The 10225-nt window shown below is 44.7% G+C and overlaps 1 protein-coding gene across 1 annotated transcript in view; it reads right to left on the bottom strand.

Annotated features, from left to right (window-relative positions):
• MFGE8 (milk fat globule EGF and factor V/VIII domain containing) overlaps positions 1-9941 on the bottom strand; it is a 112058-nt gene extending 102117 nt beyond the window's left edge. The window contains exon 1 of the mRNA XM_077469793.1: positions 9727-9941. Within this exon, the coding sequence (XP_077325919.1) occupies positions 9727-9787 (61 nt within the window). The 5' untranslated portion in view covers positions 9788-9941. The remainder of the gene's footprint in view (positions 1-9726) is intronic.
• Between the last annotated feature and the right edge of the window lie 284 nt (positions 9942-10225).

Genomic DNA, 10225 nt, shown 5'->3' on the forward strand with positions numbered 1-10225 from the left:
GTTGGAATTTATATAATTTTCATGTATGATTTTTCAAATTTTTGATCCTTATTATTTTTAATATTAACACCACATTTTCTCCCACCTTTATGCATAATTTGTCACATTCGTATGTAGCAGCACACTATTTTTGTTTATAGGGTAGCGCAATAATTTTTACTTTGCACTTTAAATCAAATACCACCAAAAGCTCTATTTGTGGGGGAAAAAAAAAAAAAGGACGTCAATTTTGTTTGGGTGCAACGTCGCACGAGGCAGCGCCGAATCCCAAAAAGTGCTCTGGTCAGGAAGGAGGTAAATCCTCCGGGGCGGAAGTGGTTAATGTTATCTTTAAAGGATCACTAAAGGCATTTTTTTTTTTTTTAAATAACAAACATGTTATACTTCAAATATACAAATATCATACTGGTGACCCCACAATAGGGATAAAACTTTTTTGCACAAGGGAGTTTAAAGGGATTGTAAAGTAATTTTTTTTTTCTTTTTAAATAACAAACATGTTATACTTACCTCCACTGTGCAGCTCATTTTGCACAGAGTGGCCCTGAACATCCTCTTCTGGGGTCCCTCGGCGGCTGTCTCAGCTCCTCCCCGCAAGGACTCCACAACTTCATGCGGGCTCCCTGGCATGGTGTGGAGTGCTTGCGTGCACGTTCCAGTGATACAGCCGGCAGCCGTAGCTGCTCACTGTATCACTCGGCATCATTGGATGTGATTGACAGCAGCACAAGCCAATGGCTGCGCTGCTTTCAATCCATCCACTCTAGCCAATCAACGGCCAGGGTGAGCAGCGAAGAGGATGTCAGGTGTGAGCGTGGGACTTTCGAGGGGTCAGGTAAGTAAAACAGGGGGGGATGGGGTGGCATTGTCAGATGTTCTTCCACCTTAATGCATTAAGCTAAAAGAATAAAATAAAAAACACCTTTTACCTTTACAACCCCTTTAAGACAAAAGAAGTGGCAAACAATAAAGAAATAACAGATCTGTAAATAGATTGCTTAACTGAATTACAGAAGATAACCCCAATAATACTGGAAGTCTAGACAAGATTATCTTCCCTAAGAAGATTTGGTGTCCACAGATCCGCGATAGAACAGAATAGTTACTATATATAATCAGCACACTGCAGAACAATGTGCGGCTGTGAAGAATAACAAGACACTACACTACTACACTGCCCCCCCAGCCGGGTGTTTTATCCACACTCCCCCCCCCCCCAGCCGGGTGTTTTATCCACACTCCCCCCCCCCCCCCAGCCGGGTGTTTTATCCACACTCCCCCCCCCCCCAGCCGGGTGTTTTATCCACACTCCCCCCCCCCCCAGCCGGGTGTTTTATCCACACTCCCCCCCCCCCAGCCGGGTGTTTTATCCACACTCCCCCCCCCCCCAGCCGGGTGTTTTATCCACACTCCCCCCCCCCCCCAGCCGGGTGTTTCATCCACACTCCCCCCCCCCAGCCGGGTGTTTTATCCACACTCCCCCCCCCCCAGCCGGGTGTTTTATCCACACTCCCCCCCCCCCCCAGCCGGATGTTTTATCCACACTCCCCCCCCCAGCCGGGTGTTTTATCCACACTCCCCCAGGTGGTATTCCATCGTTTCCTAACTGGATAGGATTAGAAGGATGAGATCCATCACATCTCTCTGTATGACTAGGCACAATATTGGGCTCCTATAGACCTGCCTGTGTCTGCTATGATCTCATTGTCTTATGAACAACGCCCAGTACAAGTCCGGGAGGTCAGACAACAAGCTTGAGCTGCAACTCCCATCGTGGTTAGAAATAAATCTTTACTCCCTTCACAGTCACATGACTTCACCTGGTCTGTACTCCTCTTTTCCTGAGAATTCTGGCGTGATGATTATTATTATTATTATTAATAATAATAAATTAATTAGTCGATGTTAATTATACAAAAAAAAATGAAAAATAAACTTTTTGAACAAACAGAATCTTAGAAATGGAAGGTGTGGCTGACTCATAAGACCTGGAAAAGAAAGTGTCACAATCCACATTTTTTCCTGGTTTAAAGGGAAAGGACCAATAAAATGCAAGAACAACGTTTACAATGTACGTTTCTTCCACTTGGATTGCCTTGTTGTGTTATGAAGCAGAGCGGATATGAAAGCTCACATGTAAGGAATGTATACACAGCCAACAGATTCCACTTATTACAATTCTAGGAAGAGTAAAAGCTCTGGTATAAATTAACCACTTCAGCTCCGTCACGTGTCCTGATTGGATAGATTGATAACAGCGCAGCAATTGGCTCCTGCTGCTGTCAAATCCAATAAAGCGGTTGTAAACCTCCGATTTTTTTTTTGTACCAGCAAGGTAAAGTCATAATGTGCTAGTATGCATCGCATACTAGCACATTAAGTTAAACTTATGATAAAGCAAAGCTGTTCCAGCGCTCGGCTCCCCCAATTCTAACAACAGCACCCAGTGGTTTGTTATACCTCACCAGCCACAGCACAGTCCAGTTCCTTGCAGTCACCATATCAGGATCCGGCAGTGGTTGGCACAGTGTCTTCCCACACCCCGCAGCATCACCACCCCTGGACACAGGAACAGCTTGGCCCCTAGTCTGCAGGCAGCGGGCTGTATCCCTCCACACCATGCTTTCCATTGGTTTAAAGTGATTGTAAATCCTCGGCCCCCGAGTCCAACATTTTAGTCCAAAGACACGAATGCCGGACTCGGCCCCACCCCCTGGCGCCCGTGTCATTGGATTGACGTAGATACAATTTTTGCAGGGGTTTGGATGATCCTCCTCGTAATGAAGTATGTGTGCGCAATTTTAAAGCGCAACGCTTTAGGTAGCCGTTTACGCGGCGTAACATCATCTTTCACATTTTACAAAAAAAATTTGGAGTAAATATTGTGTTTTTTTTTTTATTCATGAAAGTGTTTGTTTTCCAAAATTTTCCAGAATTGGCTTGGGGAGCAAGTGGCTAAGCTTAAAAAAGGCTGGAAAAAATGCTGGTAATACCTTTTTTGTGAGCGTTAGCGTTTTATTGGCATTTTTTGCAGTTCCTTTAAAAGAAAAAAAAAAAAAGAAAAAAAAAAAAAGAAAAAAAAAAAAAGAAAAATTGAAAACCGCTAGTGCGTATGCATGTTTTCAAAAGACCAAGCTATCCTGCAGATGAAGAAGTTAGAGGGTTCAGACAAAATAATTTACCCACTGAAAGGGGTGCTTACACTGATCAGCTTTTATGTAAAACCTTTATCCCAAAGAATAAAAAATGTTGCCGTAATTGCTTAAAAAGTTGTTAGCTGGAGTTTGGCTTCAGTTTGTTAGTGTATCTAAATCTACTAATACATCTAACAATACCCTCCCCCCAGACTGACAATGCTGCTAACCAAAGATTTCTCTGTTATTCCTTCATCCTTTGGACACAGATCCAGGTAAAGGGCCAATCGCAGATAATCACACAAACAAACTTGTCGGTTATCAGCTCAGCCTTCCTTTCCTCACTGTATAAAAATAGAAATAAAAAAATAAAAAATAAAAAAAAACAGCTTTTATAAAAGCTTATCGGTGCAGGCCCACCAATGGAGCTTCGCCAGCGCCCATCAGCGGAGCCTCGCCAGCGCCCATCAGTGAAGGAGAAAATGACTTATTTGCTATATTTTTATTAAAGGATCAGCTTTTATTAACAGATTATTTTATTGGTGCAGCCTCACCAGGGCCCATCAGTGAAGAAGAAAAAAAAAACACAAATTAAAAATAGATGATAAAGAAATCTTTTATGGGTATAGTGCTGCATGACCACCGAATCGTCAAAGTACAACAGAACTAAAAGCTGAAAAAGAAGGTGAAAGTGCCCGGTATTGGAGTGGTTAATACCACTTAAAAAATAAAATAAAAAAAAAAGTCTAATTTCTTTAATCTCTGTTGATATCTAGAGTAACATTCCCCAGCACTGCGCTCTCACAGGTGGCCGTGTAGAGACCCATGCATGCATTTTCTATAGTTTTCTCATACACATCAGAACATTGAATGTCATGCTGCAGGTGGAGGATCTTTGGTTAGGAGTAGACGACATCAGATGAGAACTTTAATAGTTAAAGGAGTACACCGCATCTCCCAAATCCGTGACAGACTGAGTCATGTAACTCGGCCAACCGCCTGACTCCTTAAATAGCCTCAGCTGTGGTAAAGAAGAGTCGCCCGCACACCCTGCCCTGCTGTCCGAACCCGTCTGCAGAAATTCACATTCACTGAACTAGAACAGATATTTTCTCTAACGACTATTATCTTCAACAACGAGGGACAAAGAGAACCGAAAAAAAAACTTATGGGAACTTCATTGTCGGTTAGAACTCGGTAAACTGAAATATACAGTAATGGGCTCAATTCACTGAACACAGGAGATCTGCCATAATAATTGTTATTTTCAGCCGTATGACTCTTGTTTTCAACTCTCATTTGCAGAAAATAACAGTAATTAAGGAAAAATAATCATCATGGTGTAATTAATCGAGCCAGTCCCGTTCTTTAGGAAAGATACACTTTACACTGACATTATGAAATAAATTAAAATGAGAACTCTACATGTCCGTACAATTCATTTTTTAGTCCTTAAAGCGATTGTTTGTTTTTTTTGTTTGTTTTTTTTTTTTTCCCTATTGACGAATATGTGAAAAGGTACTCATGCTTTGTGCAATGAAATAAATTTGCTTTCTATGTATGTGTACATGTCTGAATTTGTCTAAGTTTATATAATATTTTATAATAATTTACAATAAAATTAGAAGTAAAGTGATTGTAAGGGTTTTTTTTTTTCTTTAAATAACAAACATGTCATACTTACCTCCACTGTGCAGCTCGTTTTGCAGAGAGTGGCCCCGAACCTGCTCTTCTGGGGTCCCAGGCGGCTCCTCCCCACATCAGATAATGCCCTAGGGGTGAATTTACCTTGCGGGCGCGCTCCCAAGTTCAGCATCTGGCGTCCATAGCCACTGAATATATGACTCGGCCCCGCCCCCAAGTCATTGCATTTGATTAACAGCCGTGGAAGCCAATGGCTGCGCTGCTATCAATTTATCCAATCAAGAGCCGAGAACCCCAGGCAGAGGAAGAATGTGTCCCTGCTGGTAATGTATCAGATAGTGTCCCTCATCACATAGTGTCCGCCCTCTACTGTGCTTGCGCAGTACGGGGGATAAGGAGAAGTCAAAGATAAATGGCGCCTGCGCAGTGAGTCCAGGTTCAAGCCCCACCATCCAAGTGGACACAGAGTTAGAATAAAAAAAAAAAAAGAGCCGAGCGAAGTGAGGCCTTGCCCGAAGCTTGACGAGCGAAACAAGTCCACGAGGGGCCCTATTACTATGAGCAACCATATGTCCACTTGGATGGTGGGGCTTCAGAGTCTCCTTGTCCTCCGTGCTGCGCCTGCGCAGTGCGGCCCAGACACTATTCGATAGGCGGATACTGTTTGTCAGAACACTGGGTCAAGTGCTCTCCCCGGGGGGGGGGGGGGGGGGCATATACCTGCCTAATACAGGTATTTTGCTCCCACTTCCGGGCATACATACCCGAGCCACCCGCGGGTATCTATGCCCCTTCCGGCACCTTCTCCGTCCCACCTGCTGTCTTCTGGGAGACACACAGGTCCCAGAAGACAGCAGGGACCACTGGAATTGCGCAGCGTGACTCGCGCATGCGCAGTATGGAACCAGGCTGTGAAGCCGCAAGGCTTCACCTCTTCATTCCCTTACCGAAGATTGCGGTGGCAGAACCCAACAGCCGAGGGACAGATCGGCTTCGGGTGCCGACATCGCGGGCGCCCTGGACAGGCAAGTGTCCACATTTTAAAAGTCAACAGCTGCAGTATTTGTAGCTGCTGACTTCAAAAAATAATAATAATCAGCAGACCTCTGCTTTAACAGACAATTGCACAGTCATGCAATAGCGTACCCAAATGAAATATATATTTTTACACATATAAAAGTGGTTGGTATTTGATCACCACTGGGATCGAGTACACTCGGCTTTGTGTATGTCGGCAGCGCTCGCTTCTCTCCGCTAACAGTCAGCTGAAATCGGCGCCAATTTTAAATAGCCTGCAATGAGGCTGGGCAAGGCTGCAAAGACACAAGGCTGCAGATGGACATTGATAAGGTGCATTGATGAAGAAATTATGCAGCTATACTGTAATGGCGGGGATCAGCAACTTATAATTGTACTGTGATAATGTGGTGGAAAATCTGACACTGATACTAGTTAGAGGGTTACAAAGGCCGGCCATACACGGTTCAAATCAGCAGAAATTTTAAGCATTTAGGCTGCTTTCACACTGTAGTTGTGGCTGCTTTGGTAGTAAAGAGCCTCTTGTTTTATCGGCGCTTTACCGCCATTTTAGCGGCGCTTTTCGGGTGTTGCAGAGCGCTTTTAACCCCCACTAGTGGCAGAAGAAAACTGCCCGTGTTGCAATGCTTCCGAAGGGCTTTTCAGGTGCTTCGGAAGCGCTGTCCATTCATTCCAATGGGCAGGGCAATGTAGGAGCGCTGTATACACCGCCCCAAAGATGCTGCACCGTCCTGCAAACGCACCGCCCAAAATTTGAAAGCACTCGGGCTTTCACTAGAGGCGATTCAGTTCGCATTGTGCGCTATACAAATATTTCATTCATTCACATTGGGGACGCATGAGAGGCAGTTTTCAGGTGCTATTTTTAGCCCTAAAAAACGCATGAAAACTGCCTCGGTGTGAAAGGGGTCTAATGGGCAGGCTGGGTGTTCCAAGTGCAGAGTGTACAACCAGATTATCTTACAACTATTGCTAGCGGCAACTATAGCCACTAGCAATAATCACTGTCTTTTCCCGGCTGGAATGGCCTCCGCCCCCACCCCCACCCATGAGCAGACAAGCGCTCCGCGGGAGGGATTCCCCTGTCAATGTCTGTGTTGATGGAGGAATTGTGTGAATGTCAAATCATATATGACCGGAACTGACATCACTAGTGACACCAATACAGTGATAATACTGTACACCGACACTGGAAGAGAAAATTGCGGAATGTCCGAGAATCATCAGCACCACATCCCTTCATTGAAAACTGCATACCAAGGAACCAAGATAATGCTGATTTTTAGATGTTTCTAATAACATTTTTTTAATATATTGTTTTGGCACCTTAAAAATCCCATATCTTGGTTGTTTATTATGTAAACTGAAAAAAAAAAAAAAGTTATCAACAAGGGGTTAACCATGTGCAATGTGTGCCGATTTTTTTCCTTTCTGACCTGGCTGTTTTTTCTCCCTGATTTTCAGTTCCCTGTACACAGAGTTCTGTGGGTTTGTAAAACACAGAACTGTGTGTGTGACTAGACACAGCCAATTGGCTTAAATCTGTTGCCAATCTCAGATCTTCAGATAAAAACATAAAAATAAAAAATAAAAAAAGACAGCAGCTACAAATACTAGATAGCTTAAGGGGGGGGTATAGCCCCTGTCAAGTTTTTTTTTTTTTGCCATCTGTGTTGCACTGTGGAGATTTCCCTTCACTTCCTGTCCCATAGCCAAAACAGGAAGTGAGGGGAAATCCCTGCAAAGTGAGGTTGTCACCAGAACTATGGTCCTCATTGGGAGATTTACCCCTCTATTGCTTTTCTGAAAGCAACACAAAAATATATATTTTTTTTTTACGTTCAACAGTAAACGTGACAAATCTTCATGGGTGATTCTTCCTAACGGGGGCACAGACAGCAATAAAAACTGACAGGGGTTCTAATCCCTCTATTCAAAACTGAAACCGTTTTGCCTTTAGTTCTACTTTACAAGCAATCAAAACCCTGAACTGACTTTAGAACGATATTGGAATGTTCTGAGAAGTTCTGTATGAATCTTCATTTGAAATTCCAACAATATATACTTAGCTTTAATGGGGGAAACAAAAACATGAGCAACTGACAGCGTGACTTCACCACATCACTAATCATTGAATACAGACACCAAAGGAGAAAGGAGGACAATGGGGGCTTCTCAGGTTCACCGATAAGAATACATCATGTAAAACACAGATACTTATCTGCAGAACCTGGAGAGCCCCATTGTCCTCTCCTCTCCTCCAATAATCCTCAAGGTCTCCGAATCCTTTGAAATAAGATCAGATAAAAAGCCAGGTAATGGGCCACGGAATTATAACACAGGTGATGATGACCCCCCCCCCCCCCCCCTGTAAACTCACTACACAGTACAGCACCTCCTCCCCAGGACAGAAATCATCTACTTCATCCTAAGAAAAGCAACATTTGTATTGGTGTATTGATTGATTAACACCAAATATTCCTTAGGAGTTTGATCTTTCAACTTGACATTTGCAAGACCATCTCCGAATATACTGAATTCCCAAGATGGATCACTTTTTATTTTGCATAATTTGCCAGCATTTTCCAGTTGTAGATCACGTCTATATACATAATATGCAATACAGAGACAAGGGAATAGAAGATGAAGAACACTGAGAATTACATTGTATTCCATTATTAGATAACAACACAATACTGTACAGTCTAATTCTATATCTACCAGCATGGATAGCAGGAACCTTACCCACAGTATCATAACATTCCACCAGAGCCATTGTCAACCGTCACTCAAAGTTCTACCAGACCCATCGTCTCCTGTCCCTCAAAGTCCTAGAAGGTCCATCGTCTCCTGTCCCTCAAAGTCCTAGAAGGTCCATCGTCTCCTGTCCCTCAAAGTCCTAGAAGGTCCATCGTCTCCTGTCCCTCAAAGTCCTAGAAGGTCCATCGTCTCCTGTCCCTCAAAGTCCTAGAAGGTCCATCGTCTCCTGTCCCTCAATGTCCTAGAAGGTCCATCGTCTCCTGTCCCTCAATGTCCTAGAAGGTCCATCGTCTCCTGTCCCTCAATGTCCTAGAAGGTCCATCGTCTCCTGTCCCTCAATGTCCTAGAAGGTCCATCGTCTCCTGTCCCTCAATGTCCTAGAAGGTCCATCGTCTCCTGTCCCTCAATGTCCTAGAAGGTCCATCGTCTCCTGTCCCTCAATGTCCTAGAAGGTCCATCGTCTCCTGTCCCTCAATGTCCTAGAAGGTCCATCGTCTCCTGTCCCTCAATGTCCTAGAAGGTCCATCGTCTCCTGTCCCTCAATGTCCTAGAAGGTCCATCGTCTCCTGTCCCTCAAAGTCCTAGAAGGTCCATCGTCTCCTGTCCCTCAAAGTCCTAGAAGGTCCATCGTCTCCTGTCCCTCAAAGTCCTAGAAGGTCCATCGTCTCCTGTCCCTCAATGTCCTAGAAGGTCCATCGTCTCCTGTCCCTCAATGTCCTAGAAGGTCCATCGTCTCCTGTCCCTCAATGTCCGAGAAGGTCCATCGTCTCCTGTCCCTCAACATCTTACCAGACCCATCGTCTCCTGTCCCTCAACATCTTACCAGACCCATCGTCTCCTGTCCCTCAACATCTTACCAGACCCATCGTCTCCTGTCCCTCAACATCTTACCAGACCCATCGTCTCCTGTCCCTCAATGTCCTAGAAGGTCCATTGTCTCCTGTCCCTTAATGTCCCAGAAGGTCCCTCTTCTCCTGTCCCTCAATGTCCCAATGAAGGCACTTGTCACTTGTTGCTCAAAGTCCCTCGAGAACCATTGAAGTCCCACCAGCAGCCCTGTATACACTCCCTGCCCCCTTCAGTCCCTGTCATGTCCTGTAATAGTAGGTGACAGTCCCGGAGAAGTGCCACCATCCAGTCCCGCACTCACCCTGAGCCCCCAGTACCAGGCAGACAGTGAGGAAAGCGGTGAGAAGTGTGGCCCCCGGCATGTCGCAGGCTGTGGCCCCCAGGTCTCCGGAGAAGGGTTCTCGCTGTTCCGGGCAGTCCTCACACCAGACACAGATTGCAGTTTGCGGGCACGTGACGGCCGAGCTCCGCCAATCAGCGCCGGTTGTGAGGCAGAGCCGGTTCGGGTCTGGATGCGGAGAGGTGGGAGGGGCCGGGGAGCGGAGAGGGGCGGGGCCGGCGGGCGGGATTGTTGTGTCTGCAAACAGCGGAGTGACAGACAACGTGTGCCGATCACCCCCCATAGAGATTTCCTGCTGTCCGTGATATGTGATCATCACCTCTGCGTGTTATTTATTTGTTTATAATATAAACGAAAAAAAAAAAATATATATATATATATATATATATATATATATATATATATATATATTTTTTTTTTTTTTTTTATTTTTTTTTTACTTTCTGCTGTAAAACATCCA

Source organism: Lithobates pipiens, unplaced genomic scaffold (assembly GCF_037356315.1).
Source record: "Lithobates pipiens isolate NorthernLeopardFrog02 unplaced genomic scaffold, aLitPip1_a1.2 Scaffold_8, whole genome shotgun sequence".
In the NCBI taxonomy this organism is placed as follows: Eukaryota; Metazoa; Chordata; class Amphibia; order Anura; family Ranidae; genus Lithobates; species Lithobates pipiens.